Raw genomic sequence first — 18,643 nt, 5'->3', positions numbered from 1 at the left:
ATCGGTGGAGACTATAAAGACTGCAGAATATGGAATCTGATATGAATGGAAGGTGATGGAGTGAAACCAAATAAAGGAGGGATAAGGGGCAGATGGGAACAATGGGGGAGAGAACAACTGGTCATCAAGTCTGGACAGTTCAGATGCTGGAACCATGCAGACTACTCCAGGTCACAGTCTAAGGTGCCATTTCAGACTGAGATGAGGAGACATTTCTTCTCCCACAAAGTGTTGAACCGAAGGAATTCTCATCCACAGAACGAAGTTGAAGCCACATAATTAAATATACTTACAAAGATATTAGAAGCATCAATGGATATGGGGAGAAAGCTAATCAAGGTACTGAATCTGGATGAACACCAGGGATCATATTGAATGCAGGCGAGGTTCATATGACCTAATGGCCTACTCCTGTTCCTACTTTCTGTTTTGAATTATCCACGGTAGACCTTGGAGCAGTTGCATAGAAGGCCTGAACCTGATACAGCGAAGCTGGAGTCCTGGAGTGGAGACCCATCAGTCTTTCTCCAGAGCTCAGCACTGCTGATCACTAACTTGCCACCCAGGCGGGCTGCTTTCCCCAGGACCGTGTTGAGTTGTTGTTGGAGCTGCCTTCAAACCCAGGCAGGTAGAAAAGTAAAAGTATTCCATCACACCCAATTTCTGCCTTCTACAGAGGTGGGGGAGGGGGGGGGGGGGGTTCTTTAAGATGGTATGAATAAACATTTCTTAGGTAGGTACATGGACAGGAAAGGTTTGCCGTGAATTGAGCCAGATGCAGGCAAGTGGGACTAGCTCGGTTAGACTACTGTGTTGGCATGGACAAGTTGGGCTAAAGGGACTGTTTCCGTTCTGTATAACTATGACTCTAACTCTGATTTCAAAGCACGGGGACAATAATAAAAGTTGCCAGCTTTGGGTGAACAGATTCCATAAGGTTGCAGCACAATCTATCTTGTCAGTCTTTGCTTATTCGTTACAAGTACTTTCAGATGTAATACGATAGAACTCGTTTTCTAATTGCGTACTTCTGGACTAATGTCTCGTTTTTGCACAGACTTTTTCTTTTCATAGATACATAGATACATAGAAAATAGGTGCAGGAGTAGGCCATTCGGCCCTTCGAGCCTGCACCGCCATTCAATATGATCATGGCTGATCATCCAACTCAGTATCCCGTACCTGCCTTCTCTCCATACCCCCTGATCCCTTTAGCCACAAGGGCCACATCTAACTCCCTCTTAAATATAGCCAATGAACTGGCCTCAACTACCCTCTGTGGCAGAGAGTTCCAGAGATTCACCACTCTCTGTGTGAAAAAGTTTCTTCTCATCTCGGTCCTAAAGGATTTCCCCCTTATCCTTAAGCTGTGACCCCTTGTCCTGGACTTCCCCAACATCGGGAACAATCTTCCTGCATCTAGCCTGTCCAACCCCATAAGAATTTTGTACGTTTCTATAAGATCCCCTCTCAATCTCCTAAATTCTAGCGAGTATAAGCCAAGTCTATCCAGTCTTTCTTCATATGAAAGTCCTGACATCCCAGGAATCAGTCTGGTGAACCTTCTCTGCACTCCCTCTATGGCTATAATGTCCTTCCTCAGATTTGGAGACCAAAACTGTACGCAATACTCCAGGTGTGGTCTCACCAAGACCCTGTACAACTGCAGTAGAACCTCCCTGCTCCTATACTCAAATCCTTTTGCTATGAAAGCTAACATACCATTCGCTTTCTTCACTGCCTGCTGCACCTGCATGCCTACTTTCAATGACTGGTGTACCATGACACCCAGGTCTCGCTGCATCTCCCCTTTTCCTAATCGGCCACCATTTAGATAATAGTCTGCTTTCCTGTTTTTGCCACCAAAGTGGATAACCTCACATTTATCCACATTATACTGCATCTGCCAAACATTTGCCCACTCACCCAGCCTATCCAAGTCACCTTGCAGTCTCCTAGCATCCTCCTCACAGCTAACACTGCCCCCCAGCTTAGTGTCATCCGCAAACTTGGAGATGTTGCCTTCAATTCCCTCATCCAGATCATTAATATAAATTGTAAATAGCTGGGGTCCCAGCACTGAGCCTTGCGGTACCCCACTAGTCACTGCCTGCCATTGTGAAAAGGACCCGTTTACTCCTACTCTTTGCTTCCTTTTTGCCAGCCAGTGCTCTATCCACATCAATACTGAACCCCCAATACCGTGTGCTTTAAGTTTGTATACTAATCTCTTATGTGGGACCTTGTCGAAAGCCTTCTGAAAGTCCAGATACAACACATCCACTGGTTCTCCCCTATCCACTCTACTAGTTACATCCTCGAAAAATCTATAAGATTCGTCAGACATGATTTACCTTTCGTAAATCCATGCTGACTTTGTCCAATGATTTCACCACTTTCCAAATGTGCTGCTATCCCATCTTTAATAACTGACTCTAGCAGTTTCCCCACTACCGATGTTAGACTAACTGGTCTGTAATTCCCCGTTTTCTCTCTCCCTCCCTTCTTAAAAAGTGGGGTTACGTTTGCTACCCTCCAATCCTCAGGAACTACTCCAGAATCTAAAGAGTTTTGAAAAATTATCACTAATGCATCCACTATTTCTGGAGCTACTTCCTTAAGTGCTCTGGGATGCAGCCTATCTGGCCCTGGTGATTTATCGGCCTTTAATCCATTCAATTTACCCAACACCACTTCCCGACTAACCTGGATTTCACTCAGTTCCTCTATCTCCTTTGACCCGCGGTCCCCTGCTATTTCCGGCAGATTATTTATGTCTTACGTCAGTTTTTATGTTCCCTGCCAGTTTTCTTTCATAATCTATTTTCCCTTTCCTAATTAAGCCCTTTGTCCTCCTCTGCTGGTCTCTGAATTTCTCCCAGTCCTCTGGTATGCTGCTTTTTCTGGCTAATTTGTACGCATCATCTTTTGCTTTGATACCATCCCTGATTTCCCTTGTTATCCACGGATGCACTACCTTCCCTGATTTATTCTTTTGCCAAACTGGGATGAACAATTTTTGTAGTTCATCCATGCAGTCTTTAAATACCTTCCATTGCATATCCACCGTCAACCCTTTTAGAACTAATTGCCAGTCAATCTTGGCCAATTCACGTCTCATACCCTCAAAGTTACCTTTCTTTAAGTTTAGAACCGTTGTTTCTGAATTAACAATGTCACTCTCCATCCTAATGAAGAATTCAACCATATTATGGTCACTCTTGCCCAAGGGGGCACGTACAACAAGACTGCTAACTAACCCTTCCTCATTACTCAATACCCAGTCTAGAATAGCCTGCTCTCTCATTGGTTCCTCTACATGTTGGTTTAGATAACTATCCCGCATACATTCCAAGAAATCCTCTTCCTCAGCACCCCTGCCAATTTGATTCACCCAATCTATATGTAGATTGAAGTCACCCATTATAACTGTTTTGCCTTTTCACTGCCTTATAGAATTTATGTGCAGACTTTTAGACTTAAGAGATACAGCATGGAAACAGGCCTTTGCGTCCACCGAGTCTGCACTGACCAGCGTTCACCATGTACACTAGCCTGCACTGTGTAACCTGCACTAACCAATTGCGTAATTCATATTCAAGTTATGTTTTTGTAGTGTCTTTAGTCGACATGCCCGTAATGCTGCTGCAAGCAAGATTTTCATCATACCTGTTCCCCACTATACTTGTGCATATGTTGATAAACCCAGCTTGACTTGATTGTCATTACTTACGGATTGGTTGTGCTGAAAAGGAACATGGAGCTGTATGGCATAATCGACTTGGACTTTTTCTCTTCGTCTTTCACTGAACTACTGCTGCTGCATGTGTTTCCTGCCAAATAAAACAAGAAAATGCATCAGAATCAAATAGTTAGGGCCAGCTTTATTCAATGGTTCATCAACGCGAGGCAGAATCCAATCTATGGCCAACAATGGACTGCTATAGACTACACTGGGAAACCAGGACGAGGTTGAGAATATCCCCTGAGGAGTCAGTGTCAAGTTGGGGTGGAATGTGGTGGTAAGGGGGTTGGGGTGGAATGTGGTGGTAAGGGGGTTGGGGTGGAATGTGGTGGTAAGGGGGTTGGGGTGGAATGTGGTGGTAAGGGGGTTGGGGTGGAATGTGGTGGTAAGGGGGTTGGGGTGGAATGTGGTGGTAAGGGGGTCGGGGTGAGGGAGTCCAGGGACCGAGCCCAATTGAGTCAGCAGCAAAGGGGAGAGAGGTGGAGATGGGGCAACCACCCAGTCAGTTACAGGGGAGCAGGGTGATCAGAGCCCAGGGGAATGTAATTGAAGAAGGGAGGTGCATCTTGTTACGGAGGAGAGGCAGAACCCAACAGCCATACTGCATGGAGAGAAGAGAATGGGGGAACGTCAACCAGTAACTCTCCAAACAGAAGGATTTGTAGCATGAGGTAACATACAACACTGATGGCCAATATTATCAAAAAGCTCAGTTTTGGAGAATGGAAGCAAGTGTACTTCATAAGACCAAGCATAGCTGCCGACTCTGGGAATAACTCTGGGCAGGCTAGGACTTCATTCCTTCGAGCCCAGGAGGCTGAATGGTGATCTTGTAGAGGTGTATAAAACCATGAGGGTAATAGATATGATTAATGCACAGTCTTTTACCCAGGGTAGGGAATGCAAAATCCAGAGGACATGGGTTCAGGTGAGTGGGATAAGATTTAATAGAACCCTGAGGGACAAGCTTTCCATTCAGAGGGTGGTGGGTACATGGAACAAGCTGACTGTCGTTGAGGTATTTACTATAATGGCATTTAAAAGACACTGGACAGGTACATGGATGGGAAAGGTTTAGAAGGACATAGGAAAATGAGACGAGACATCTGGGTTGGAATTAATGCGATGGGCCAAAGGGCATGTTTCCGTGCTTTATGAGTATGACTCTAAATGAGAACTGCAACATGGAAGTTGTGAAAATTACCATGTAGATCACTTTGTGATTGAGTTCATATTTGCAAAGAACAAAGAACGATCAGGAGAGTTACAGAGGGCAACTCCCAGTGCAACCGTGAGAGGAAAAAAGAACAATATTGAGAGTGTGGTTGTGTGACTGGGAGTTACAGGTTGCTGCAGTTAGTGCTGCAGAGTGACACTGTCATTGATAATTGCAGAGTGTATTATATAGACACAACAAATTTGACGTTGAGAACTATAGATTTAGGCACTGGTGGCGCCAGGGTAAATTACTCATAGATATTTCTGGAAAAAGGGCTTGACGTGATGAAATGGAGAATGTCACATTTAGTGAAAGATTGAACGACACTGAGAATTACAGTTTGACATTGTGAGTAAGGGTCACATTCAGAGCATTAGTGTCGCACAGAAATATACTGTGGTGCTTTACAAAAATAAATTAAATACTGAAAAATACGCTGTGACATCGAGAGCAGTGAGACAGGCAACAACAGCGGAGATTGGGAGTGAGATATGGAGAACATGGAGAAGTGAGACATGGTGACGCTGGGAAGGGTGCAACTGTGGGAACAATGGAGTTACACTGGGTACACAGCATGGGCTTGGGAACACCAGTGTGGCATTGACATCAACAGTATGGGTGACAATGACAACTGTAGTGTTACGTTGAATACAAGCGTGCAATGTTGAGAACAACAATGTGACATTGAGAATAATGACACTGTGTGACACTGAGAATGACACTGTGTGACACTGAGAATGACACTGTGTAACTGAGAATGAAACTGACAGTGAGAATTACACTGTGTAACAGTGAGAATTACATTGCGGGACACTGAGAATGACACTGTGGGACACTGGGAATTACAGTGTGTGACTGAGAATTACACTGTGACAGTGAGAATTACAATATTTAACTGAGAATTACACTGTGACTGAGAATTATCAAGTATGACATTGATAATTGTAGTGTGTGATATTGAAATTGGCCGCGTCTAAAACTAGAGGGCATGGGTTTAAGGCAAGAGGAGATGATTTAAAGGGGATCTGTGGAGCAGAATTTTTACCCAGGTGATGGGTACATGGAACAATCTGCTAGAGGAAGTGGCAGCAATGACGGTAATTACAATGCTTAAAAGACATTAGGCCAGGTATGTGGATGGGAACGTTTGAGAGGGATATGGGCCAAATGCCTCCAAGTGGGAATAACACAGATCGGCTCCTGGTTCAGTACGGCTGAATTGGGCTAAAGTCCTCTTTCCATGCCGTGTAACATTATGGAAATGAAAACTGTGACATATAATTTCTGCTGTTGATTTATGTGGCGTGGGTTTTGAGCTTCGCAAACAAGTATAATGGTATTACCCTCATCTGTAAATGGATGATATGACCCAGAGCAAAGGCGTTTAGTGTTTGGACAAGGTGTGTACAGACCAACCCAATGACAAACTAGCTGCATTGCACACTTCAGGAGACTCACCGAGATCGCTGACACAAAACACTTTTTTATTGTAATCTTTAATCATCTTCAAAGATTTAGAACATTTTCTCTTTCCAATCCTATCTCTAATAACATAAAAGTTCCTACCTGGTGTGACAAGGGAATCCATGGGTGTCTCTGTGTTCTCGCAGTCTACATCAATCTCTGTCTGTTCCCGAGTCTTGTCCTGGTCTATGTCCCTGGGACTGGTGGTCAGGTCCTTCTCTCCTCTAGAAGGTTGAGTGATTTGCAGATCCAGCTGCAAGTTTAACAGGCTGGTTTGTTCATTGACCTGCTTGCTGTTCTTTGCGCTGTCCACTTTTCCACTCTCGGTCCCCCTGGTGCTGGCCTTTTCCAGCTGCTTACCCATTAGGCTTGTGTCCGAATCAAGATTCCGATTTGTGCTGTGTGGAGACAGATATACAAGTCTGGTTCAGAGTAAGGTTTGGGCGGCATGGTGGCGCAGTGGCAGAGTTGCTGCCTTACAGCGCAATATACCCGGGTTTGATCCTGACTACATGTGGTGTCTATATGGATTTTTGTACGTTCTCCCTGTGACTGCGTGTGGTTTTCCCCGGGTGCTCCGGTTTCCACCTACAGCCCAAAGACCTACAGGTTTGTAGGTTATCTGGCTTTGGTAAAATTGTAAATTGTCCATAGTGTGTAGGATAGTGCTAGTGTACAGGGATCGCTGGTCGACACGGATTCGGTGGGCCGAAGGGCCTGTTTTCGCACTGCATCTCTAAACTAAACTAAACAGTCATTCTCCCTTTTTCCTTCAACTCCTAAAAACTCTCTCACCTTTGTGCCCACTGGAATATCTATACTATTAGTAAAACTCTCATCTTGTCCTCTTCAAGTTTGCATTTTTAAAATATTGGTGCAAAAACGGTATGCTATATCGCTAGGATTTTTCACCACCTTCCCGCTCTCCTCTGCTCAAAGCGCACCAAGTTTTGTTCCGATCGGTGGAAGATTACAAAAGTTATGAAGGTTTTAAAAATCGTGAGATCAGCAGATTGGTCTTCTCGCCTGTCAGTCACCATGAAGTTAACGCCCCTTCCGGCACCCGCTGTTAATCACTGGGCGGGGCGAGGAGAATAAAGCCCCGTAGGCGGGGCTGAGTCCACAAGCCGTGCCGATTGAGTCCGCGAGCCGTGCGGAGAACGACCAGCGAAGCGGCCAGTGAGGCGACCAGCGCCCGCCGTGAGTCCCCGTAGCACCCCCAACCCCTTCCCCTCTGGTCCCCCTCGCTGGCTCCTGCCCCACTCCCCCTTAATACCACACATTCCCCCATGGCTCATCCCCCGCCTTTTCTCTGAGTTCTCTCCCCCCTGCCCCCACATCCCACACCCCCACACCCCTCCCTCCCATACACCCCTCACAACCCTCCCCCTGCCCACACACACCCCTCTCCCACACACCCCTCTTCCACCACACCCCTCTTCCCCCACACCCCAACCCCCCCCCCCCACCCTCCTCCTGTCCACACACACCCCTCTTCCCCCAACCCCCCCCGCCCACACATTCCCTGCCTGAGCCGTTGAGTTACACCAGGACTTTACATCTATCTTTGCTACATACCAGCATCTGCAGTTTCTTTCTACACCACATGATATAAGTACATTTAAGGCAAACATTTGAAACCTTAAAACAGTAGTGGTGGCTAAAATGGAATTTTGAGTAAACTAGAGTTAAAGCATTTACTGGGAAAGAAACGGCTGAAGAATGGTCTCAACCCGAAATGTCACATATTCCTTCTCTCCAGAGATGCTGCCTGTCCCGCTGAGTTATTCCAGCATTTTATGTCTACTGGGAAAGAGAGGCAGCAACACAGACTGGTAGTTATTGGCAATTGTCACCAGAACAAAATAATAATTCTTGTGGGAAAATTGTATTGTATTGTATTGTATTGTATTAACATGTTATTCATTGCACATTGTTAAATTTTGTGGTGATATTTTAACATAACCGGGTGGGAGAGTCTAGGACCAGAAGTCATAGCTTCAGAATTAAAGGACGCTCTTTTAGAAAGGAGGTGAGGAGGAACATCTTTAGTCAGAGGGTGATTAATCTGTGTAACTTATTGGCACAGAGGGCTGTGGAGACCAAGTCAGTGGATATTTTCAAGACAGAGATAGATAGATTCTTGATTAGAACGCGTGTCAAGGGTTTTGGGGAGAAGGCAGGAAAATGGGATTAGGAGGCAGGGATCAGCTATGATTGAATGGCGGAGTAGACTCGATGGGCCGAATATACAAGTTGGTATTATACTCCTATAACATGTGAACTTGTGAACAACAGTGTTTTAAAGTTGTGAAGTTTGTGTGGAAAGGAGCCTGGCCTCACTTGCGACTGCAACTGGATAATGGATTGGAATATCACATCTCCATGTATGCCAACAACATAGGAGTGCCAATGCAAGCCATGCAAAGGGAATCATTAAGCCATAAGAAGATATTACTAGATCAAGGGAATTGAAAACCTTGTGACAAATGGATCCAACACAGGGTGAAGTGAAGAAACAAGGATACAAAGTGCTGGAGTAACTCAGCAGTTCAGGGAACATCTCTGGAGAACAAGGAGAGGTGACGTTTTGGGTCGAGACCCTTCTTCAGACTGATTGTTGGTGGGGAAAGGAGGAAGAAAGCTGGAAAACGGAAGAGGCAGGACAAAGCGTGGCAGGTCATAGGTCGATACAGGCAAGGGGGAGGTTTTGATAGGCAGATGGTTGCAACAAAGGGCAAAGAAAAGAAAGAAAAGTATGAGTTTATGTATTTTGGGTTTCATAAGGCTGGGACGAGTACTTTTGAAACAGTGAACTCTTGGGAGCTACCAGAGTTCCACGGTGGTAAGAGGGAAATGTGAAGAAGAGCAGTTCCAAGTACTTAGGTCATTAAAATGATGCAGAAAATAGGCATTTCAGCACTGTGGCACAGGTTGAAATGTTTTAGTTCGGCATCACAAAAAATCCGGATCACAGCAAATGACCCCCTCGTCTTCCTCTGAGCCGGAGACTGGTTCTTTTTAAGTATTGACAACCCAGGTCAAATAAAAGATCAGAGAATTGTCTGCAACCCAAAGTTTCTGTAAGTCACAAACACCGTCGGCCGAGGTGGCAAATGTTGCACCGATAAGTTAATTAGCTACAAATTAATACTGATCTTAGTTGATTTTAGATGTAGTTCGATTTTTAGTTGGAATTGGTTAATTAGTACAGGTCTGTAGTACAGGTTCAAAACATGCCAGACCACGGGAGCGAGCAGAGCACAACATTCTGGACTACAGTTTCAACCTGGAAGGATTGATAGTCACAGATATTATATCAGATTTATAAAAGCTCTGTTGGGCAACAGGACCCAAGCTCTACACACCCTGGAAGGACATCATCCCCCTGATATTTAGATTATGGGCAGATTATGGGCCTACCACTAGTGTCTGTTTGATGTATAAGAAGTTAAAAATGCCCAGGGAGACACTAATATAAGATTCCTTCCAGCGATTGCCAACCTTGTATGTGGCCGCCCTTGCCAGGAGAAGGCCATCTGTTGCTCAGCATCCCTCTCCTCGGGGCCGGGAGTTGTCTGGCTGCTCTCCTGTTCTTCGGGCAGCCTCTGCAACAGCCCCTCCTCCTTGCTCTTGCCCACGCGGTGGCTCAGCGTGGTCTCCGCGCTCTCCTCCAGCCCCAGTTTGGCTTCCTTGTAGAGAGACCTGTATCTCCTCTTGGCCCTCACCGGTTCGGCCATCCTGAAGCTCTCCCCAGCCTCCACGCTCCGGACTGGTGCCAGGCTCTGCCTGTGGTCCTGATCCCCATTCAGTTTCAGCGAGGAACCTTCCTTGTTCGCCCCGGTCGGCTGCCAGTTGTTGCGAAGCGAGCGGCTCTTGAAGGCATCTCGATTGCCGCCCCCTCCAAGTTGATCGACCTGCTGGTCGCCGAGACGCCGGAGACTTTCGCCCTCGAAGATCCTGGAGCGGTGCCTGCGATACCTGCTCCCCTCCAGCCCCTGGAGCGCATCGGCAAACAGAGCCTCGCGGCCGCTTATCTGCATGCGTCTCCTCAGCTGACTGGTTCTGGCCTCCCAGATGGACATGTGCTTGTGCCTCCGAAACTCTCTCCTGGAACCGCATGGGATGCAGAACAGCGAAGCAATTAGTAACAAAAAAAAACACAAGGCAATTACTGTAACGAATGCAACACAACATCGCAAGAAAGCAATGAAAACAATATCACGATCTCCACAACTCTTCTCCCAACCCACGCCTGATAATCGGAGATGGGCCTGTTAGTTCCCCGTCTTTGTTTTCCGCCCATGGACCACAGCACTCTGTCACCCCCAAATGTGGCAAACACAGGAGGTCACTCAGACCATCGAGTCTACGCTGGCTCTCAGAGCTATTCCAGCAATCCCATTCCCCCACTCATCCCGCTTGGAATTAACTCCCTCCTGGTTCTCAGAAGCCTGCACTATGGGCAATTGGCCTTGCAACCAGCACATCAGTGGGATGTTAAAGACACAGGGGAAACCCATATAGACCCATGGAGGTCATGTAAGCTCCTTGCAGATCAGATTGCTGTGATAATAACTATTACATCACTCTATCGTCCGACAGAACTGGAGGCATGGAAGGTTGTTGTGGAATGATAGGCACAGTATTCCTGCTTGTGGAACACCATAGTTTCTCATTAATACTCCTGTATGCAGGACAAACAAAAGCCCCACTTGTATTCCTGTATCCAACACACTCAAATCCCTCTCTCCCAACCTTCTTTCCAGCATACTGGACTCTCTCTCACATTTCATATCCACATTCAAATTTCTTGTAACATTTCTGAATCTGCAATACATAATGTCATCTCCCACATTTTATTCTGTTGTGTGAAATTAAACGTGATTTGCTCCACTTCAAAAATTAATGTATTCTTTCCCCTTGTCTTAGTTCTCTGGCATTCATTCCCAATGTAAAATATGCCACCTGGTAAATCTTGGTATGACATCATCTATCTCTGCCTTCTCTTGACTGCAGTGTCTTTAGAGGTGATGATGATTGACTGCCTGTAAAGATGTTCTCCGATAATGTGAACTAGGAGCAGGAGTAGGTTAATCTTCCTCTTAAAACAGCTTAGAATTAAGTAAGATCAATAGACAATAGACAATAGGTGCAGGAGTAGGCCATTTGGCCCTTCGAGCCAGCACCGCCATTCAATGTGATCATGGCTGATCATCCCCAATCAGTACCCCGTTCCTGCCTTCTCCCCATATCCCCTGACTCCGCTATTTTTAAGAGCCCTATCTAGCTCTCTCTTGAAAGCATCCAGAGAACCTGCCTCCACCACCCTCTGAGACAGAGAATTCCACAGACTCACCACTCACTGTGAGAAAAAGTGTTTCCTCGTCTCTGTTCTAAATGGCTTACTCCTTATTCTTAAACTGTGTCCCCTGGTTCTGGACTCCCCCAACATCGGGAACATGTTTCCTGCCTCTAGGATGTCCAAGTCCTTAACAATCTTATATGTTTCAATGAGATAGCCTCTCATCCTTCTAAACTCCAGAGTGTACAAGCCCAGCTGCTCCGTTCTCTCAACATATGACAGTCCCGCCATCCCGGGAATTAACCTTGTAAACCTACGCTGCACTCCCTCAATAGCAAGAATGTCCTTCCTCAAATTAGGGGACCAAAACTGCACACAATACTCCAGGTGTGGTCTCACTAGGGCTCTGTACAACTGCAGGAGCTCTTTGCTCCTATATTCGATTCCTCTTGTTATAAAGGGCAACATGCCATTCGCTTTCTTCACTGCCTGCTGTACCTGCATGCTTACTTTCATAGACTGATGTACAAGGACCCCCAAATTCCGTTGTACTTCCCCTTTTCCCAACTTGACGCCATTTAGATAGTAATCTGGCACCATTCCGCAACAACCTTCAATGTACTCAGCTCGTATTTCTGTCTATTCATGGTGAACTTTCATCCCATTACTTAACAGGAATCTATTTACCATTGCTTTAAAACTATTCGCTTCCCTTTGAGGAAGAGAGCCCCAACAATTAATTTCCCCACCAAATAATTTTGCCTCAGAACTCTTAAATGGGTGATAGACACAAAATGCTGCAGTAACCCCTCAGCAGGACAGGCAGCATCTCTGGAGAAAAGGAATAGGTGACGCTTCGGGTTGAGCCCCTTCCACAGATTGAGAGTCAGGAGGGAGGGAAACTGGACAAATTTCAGAACAAATCAAAGATGGCACTGATGACCAAGGAAAGGTGGTGCCCACAATGGCCCATTGTTGGCTGGGGAAGAGGTAAAAACGAAGGGTATATGGACGCAAACAGTGGAACTAGCAGGACAACTAGGGTGGGGGTGGGTTAGACAGAGAAGGAATGCAAGGGTTACTTGAAATTAGAGAAATTAATATTCACACCGCTGATTTGTAAGCTGCCCAAAATGTCACTAAAATGACCCAAAACGTCACCTATTCCTTTTCTCCAGAGATGCTGCCTGTTCCGCTGAGTTACTCCAGCACTTTGTGTCTATCTTTGGGTGTAAACTAGCATCTGCAGTTCATTCTTACATATCTTAAATGGGTGATCTTTTTGTTAAACCACGACCACCTCTATCCACTCTTCAGCACATCAGTTGTGCTTCATCATTATTCCTCAGTTGTACTAATTAATGCTGGTTTGTGATTAGACATGAAGTGCGCAGTTGTGTTTATTCCACTCACTCTGTTGAGGGAAACCCTGGGACTGACATGGGGCTGACCTCCTTGGCCTTCTGCAGGGCGTGCTTCTGGTTAATGGCTTCCTCCTCTTCCTGCTCCTCCTGCAACAATGTAAAATATACAATGATTCCTTCGTGCCCTGACTTCCACGACCCAGACAGGGATGTTCAATCAGAAATAAGAAAGAGCTTGCCCCTCTCTCAAGCTGCACAAGTTCAGCTTGTCCTGAAGTGTTTTGCAACCAGTGAATGAGTGCAATCACTGTTAATATAGAAACAACCACATTGGGTAGAGTTGCTTTCTTTGTATTCATGCCTAGATAATCTGCTCTTTTTTTGGGGGGGGGGAGGGAAAAGATGATTTTTTTCCAGGACATTGAACTCTCACGTTCGTCCTCAGAATAGTGCTATGAGCTATTTTCCAACCATGAGGGCAGGTGGTGAGGACTTGACTAACATCTTAGCTGATATGTGGCCTAGCGTGTGGACCTTGTCATAAACCTTACCAAAGTCCACGAGGTTTGCAGCAATCACATTGCCCTCATTAATATGCTCAGTTAACTCTTCATACAATTCTATCTCATTAGTGAGGCAGGAGACCCTATAACCTGACTCCCCCCACCTGTCCCATGCTTTTCCAAGTGTGAATAACTCCTGGCCCTTGGAATGTTATCCACTAGTTTGCCAATCGCTGATGCAATTCTCACTGGGCTCTAGTCACTTGGCTTATCCATGCTGCCCTTCTTACAGACCGCTAGGCTGTAGGGGGATGCATTTTTGCAATTTTTAATTTTTAATTGTTAATTATTGGTCTTTTTAAGTATTTATTGCTCTCAGCTAGTGTCCACATTGTATTCTATGTATTTTCTGTCTGCGTTCGTTTTGAATCTGTGGGTTTGTTGGTTGGGGGCTTCTGGACATCTGAATTTCCCTGAGGGGATCAATAAAGTATTTATTATTATTATTATTATTATTATTATTATTAAACAAATGAGCAACATTTGCTGCCCATCAATCTCACCTGTCACCAACAACGATGGAAAAGTCTTCTCCTTTGCCTCCCTTAGCAGCGTGGGATATATCATGCCCCGGGAATTTATCCACCCAGGACATCTATCACTTTCTGTTTCCTTAGGCTAGCTTGCTCTAGAATACTCGTATTTTGCCTGAACTCATTCTACTATTCTCGCCCCTTGGTAATACAGACATGAAATACTAATTCAAGTCCTTGCCCACATCCCCTGCTCCACATACAGATTGCCACTCTTTCCTTGGTCATCCTCTTATTCCGAGTACCCGTATATTAACAATGTCTCAGGATTCTTCTTAATCTTGTCTGCTATTGATATTTCATGCCCCTTTCATAGTCATAGAGTCATAGAACGTGGAAACTGGACCTTCGGCCCAATTTGTCCACACCGACCAACATATCCCACCTATGCAAGTCCCACCTGCCTGTATTTGGCTCATATCCCTCTAAACCTATCCTATCCATGTACTTGTCTAAATGTTTCTTAAACATTGCTTCCACAACCTCCTTTGGCAGCTCAGACCATACACCCACCACCCTTTGTATAAAAAAAGTTACCCCTCAGGTTCCTATTAAATCTTTCCCACACACTTTAAACCTATGTCGTCTGGTTCTCGATTCGCTTACTCTGGGCAAGTGAGTCTGCATTCACCTGATCGATTCCTCTCATGATTTTGTACATCTCTATATTGTACACCTTTGTGACCTCCTAATTTCTTTATGTACACTCCTACATACACTACATTTCTCAGGGGATTCTCCTTTTTCCAAATGACTCCATCTGTCATATGTTTACTTATTTTTCATCAAAGCCTTTATGTACCTTTACATCCAGGGTTTTCCTGATCTTGTATCCTTGCCTTTTATACTGATTGGAATGTGTTGTTGCTGCACTCCCTTTATTTCCCGTATATAAGACTTCCATTTGTTGGCCGATGTTTTACCCACAACCAGCTTCTCCCTAGCTACTTTCACCAGTTCCTCTCTTATGTTATTGAAAGCAGCTCAATAATGGCTCAAAGGTTCTCCTGGATGCCTTTTACAAATTCATCCATATCCAAGTAGGATGCAAAAGCACTCCAATGTTGAGGAGGATGAAATCCCCCACTACTATAAACCCTATTTCTTGTCTCACTGTTCTGTAATTTGTCCACATATCTGTCTATCTCCTACTTATTATTGGGGAGACTGTAGTATAACCCAAAGTATTGTCTCTTTCTAATTTCTACATTTTATCCAGAAGGCCTCATCCGAAGGCTTCCTGGACATCTTTCCTGTGTACCGTTGTGATGTTCACCCAAATCAATATTGCAATGGTCCTCCTTTATCCCTCCTTGTGCCTGTAACTTCCAGACCCTGGATCTGTATTGAAGGGATCTGTACATTCTCTGTGCCCAAGTCTGCAATGTTGGTAATCTGTACAGTATCTCTGCACTACATACACTAGTTCCATCTTACACACGAGGGACAATTTACAGAATTAACCTACAAACCTGCGCGTTTTTGGAATGTGGGAGGAAACCAGAGCAACTGGAGAATATCTGCATGGTCACACTGAGAACGTGCAAACTCCATACATACAGAATGTGTAGTCAGGATCGAACCCTGGACTCTGGGGCTGTACAGCAGCAGCTCTACCAGCTGCGCCACTGTGCCACCCTACTGTGTCCCTGCCTCGGTCAGCATCATAGAGAATCTATATCACCTGTATTGTGGAATCGAGAAAGTGTCTGTTCCGTCTGACAACATTACATGGAATCTGTACAGATTCTACAATCCTGAGTAAAGAACAAAGTGCACCAAAGAATGCAGATGGCAGATACTGTATCCAGTAATTAATGAATGGCATGAACCATTTTATTATTATTACTAGGTTGAAAAATGCTTTAAAATGTAAGCGTGAATTTGCATAAATTCTGATTTCTGAAAGTCACGTCAGTTGTAACTCGAAAAGTGCCCGCTGTGTCCTTGCACTGGTCTCTTTTAAATGGAAGCTCTACAAGTGTCCTTGCCAAAAAATATTAGAAAGAATCTGTAATGAGCCCCTTTCTATCTGTTTAACAATGATACAACTACATTCAGACAATACCTTTGTCAACTCCTGAGCATTAGCCAGATTATCAACTGCGATTGCCAGAAATACGTTCAGCAGAGTATCTTTGGATCAGAGTTAAGGAATTCAGAAGAAAAAAAAGACACACAGTGTTGGAGTAACTTAGCGGGACAGGTAGTATCCCTGGAGAACATGGTAGGCGATGTTTCAGGTCAGGATTATGAACTGATCACACCGTCTTCTTAAAAGCATAATATTGGGCTATATTGGAGGTTTTGCCTCGTTGCAGGGAATACCAAGCCAAATCCTCCAATCAGCCAAGAAGCTGTCAGAGGTTTGTGTGGCGGACCCAGACTGGGCTCAAACTGCTGACCCTTTCCCCGCCAACTGGACATGGTAGGAATGGAAGATAGACACAAAAAGCTGGAGTATCTCAGCAGGTTAGAGGGTAGTAAACCTGTGGAACTCAATGCCTCAGAGGGTTGTGGAGACCAAGTCTGTGGATATTTTTACGGCAGAGATAGACAAATTCTTGATTAGAACGGGTGTCAAGGGTTATGGAGAGAAGGCAGGAAAATGGGATTAGGAGGCAGAGATCAGCCATGATTGAATGGCGGAGTGGACTCGATGGGCCGAATGGCCTACTTCTACATCTATAACTTGTGAACTTGGGGCAGGCAGCATCTCTGAGATTCTCCAGAGTTGCAGTCTGACCTTCTGAGTAACTCCACTTTTTTTGTGTCAATCTTTGGTTTAAACTAGCATCTGCAGTTCCTTCCTACACATGGTAAGAATGGGCTTCAGTTACTCCAGTTGGTAGCCCTGTCCACCAAAGAAATAGGATGTCATCGCAGTTTCCCCTTTCCGCTCAGCATCCACCGACGTTCTGCACACCATTCACCGGGTACAGTCTTCAGGTGGCCCAGCTAACTGCAGGCATTGTACTACCCATGCATAGTACTGCAGGATCTTATATCCACTTCAGTTTCACACTGAGTAATTGGTCACTAGCTTCTAAAGATAAATACAAAGTGCTGGAGTAACTCAGCGGGTCAGGCAGCATCTCTGGAGAAAACCGATTGCTGACTGTTCAGGTTGCGACCCTTCTTCAGACTGAAAGTAAGGGTGGGAGCGGAGGGGGGGGGGGGAATGAAGGTGTAGAACTGGAGACGATAAACGACCAGGTCCAATCAGGCCAGCCACAAATGGCTGATTGGCCTTGGTCGTTCCTCGCCATCAGCTCTTTACCTCCACCTCCACCCGCCCCCAAACCTTACTTTCAGTAATCAGAGAGTGTTATAAACCCATAGCAAGATGCGGAGCTTGGAAAAGCAGGACATTTACCCAGTAAAAGGATACAGTTTCCAAAGAGTGTGAGGACAATGAAATATACAGAAGACCACATTCCTGAGTTGACGCCTCCTTGCGATTTTATTCCGTTGTACATCACCTCATTCCAATCTTCGCCCGTCAAGATCTGTAGGGAGCAGATTACACATTAGACATTAAAGTTTAGATTAGTTTAGTTTAGAGATACAGTGTGGAAACAGGACCTTCAGCCCACAGAGTCCACGTTGACCATGATCCTTGCACACTAACGTTATCCTACAAACACTAGGGATAATTTACAGTTATACCGAGCCAATTAACCTGCAAACCTGTACGTCTTTGGAGTGTGGGAGGGAAACCGGAGATCCCGGAAAAAAACCCAATCAGGTCATGGGGAGAATGTAAAAACTTTGTACGGTCAAGCATCCGTAGTCAGGATCGAACCCGCGTCTCCGGCACTAGAGCCTTACCTCTGCACCACCGTGCCATCCTTTAGGCATTAGACTTTAGAGATATAGTGCCCTTTGGCACACTGTCCACGCCGACCAGTACACTAACACTACCCACACACTAGGGATAACTTACAATTTTACTGAAGCCAATTAACCTACAAACCTGTACATCTTTGAAGTGTAGGAGGAAACCGAGGCACCTGGAGAAAACCCACACATCACAGGGAGAAGGTACAAACTCTGTACAGATAGCACCCACAGTCAGGATTGTAGCCGGGTCGCTGGAGCTGTGAGGCAGCAACATTACCACTACGCCGCATTTACTTTGGTTGCATAACCAGAGTAAAATCAAATTACAAGATCTTCTCGTGCAGATAGCAGCGGACACAATAAAGAACCAAAGAGAAATAATGAGAAACATTGATTCCCATTACCGCTCACTCACAAAAACAATAATACAATGAAACCCTATTCAGCACTATAGAATAGTCATAGTCCTGCAGTTCAAACACACACAATACTTGAAACATTCTCTCCATGATTCCCTGGTTCACTCACCCGTCCCCAACCATACCTCCCTCTCCCCGGGCACTTTTAAATACAACTGTAGGAGGTGCAACCATGTACCTTCTCCCTC

The 18,643-nt window shown here is 45.3% G+C and overlaps 1 protein-coding gene across 5 annotated transcripts in view; it reads right to left on the bottom strand.

The window, feature by feature from the left end:
- Nucleotides 1-18,643, bottom strand: part of cacna1e (calcium voltage-gated channel subunit alpha1 E) — a 188,751-nt gene that overhangs the window by 86,882 nt on the left and 83,226 nt on the right. For all 5 annotated transcript variants that reach the window (XM_033028317.1, XM_033028318.1, XM_033028319.1 and 2 more), the window contains 6 exons: nucleotides 17,585-17,702; nucleotides 16,262-16,329; nucleotides 13,147-13,244; nucleotides 9,933-10,538; nucleotides 6,531-6,826; nucleotides 3,734-3,833 (listed from right to left, as the gene is read on the bottom strand). In XM_033028317.1, coding sequence (XP_032884208.1) covers nucleotides 3,734-3,833; nucleotides 6,531-6,826; nucleotides 9,933-10,538; nucleotides 13,147-13,244; nucleotides 16,262-16,329; nucleotides 17,585-17,702 — 1,286 coding nt within the window. The remainder of the gene's footprint in view (nucleotides 1-3,733; nucleotides 3,834-6,530; nucleotides 6,827-9,932; nucleotides 10,539-13,146; nucleotides 13,245-16,261; nucleotides 16,330-17,584; nucleotides 17,703-18,643) is intronic.

This window comes from Amblyraja radiata, chromosome 10 (genome assembly GCF_010909765.2).
Source record: "Amblyraja radiata isolate CabotCenter1 chromosome 10, sAmbRad1.1.pri, whole genome shotgun sequence".
Classification (NCBI taxonomy): domain Eukaryota; kingdom Metazoa; phylum Chordata; class Chondrichthyes; order Rajiformes; family Rajidae; genus Amblyraja; species Amblyraja radiata.
The sequence above is the reverse complement of the archived record's forward strand: the minus strand, read 5'-3'. Positions and strand labels throughout refer to the sequence as shown.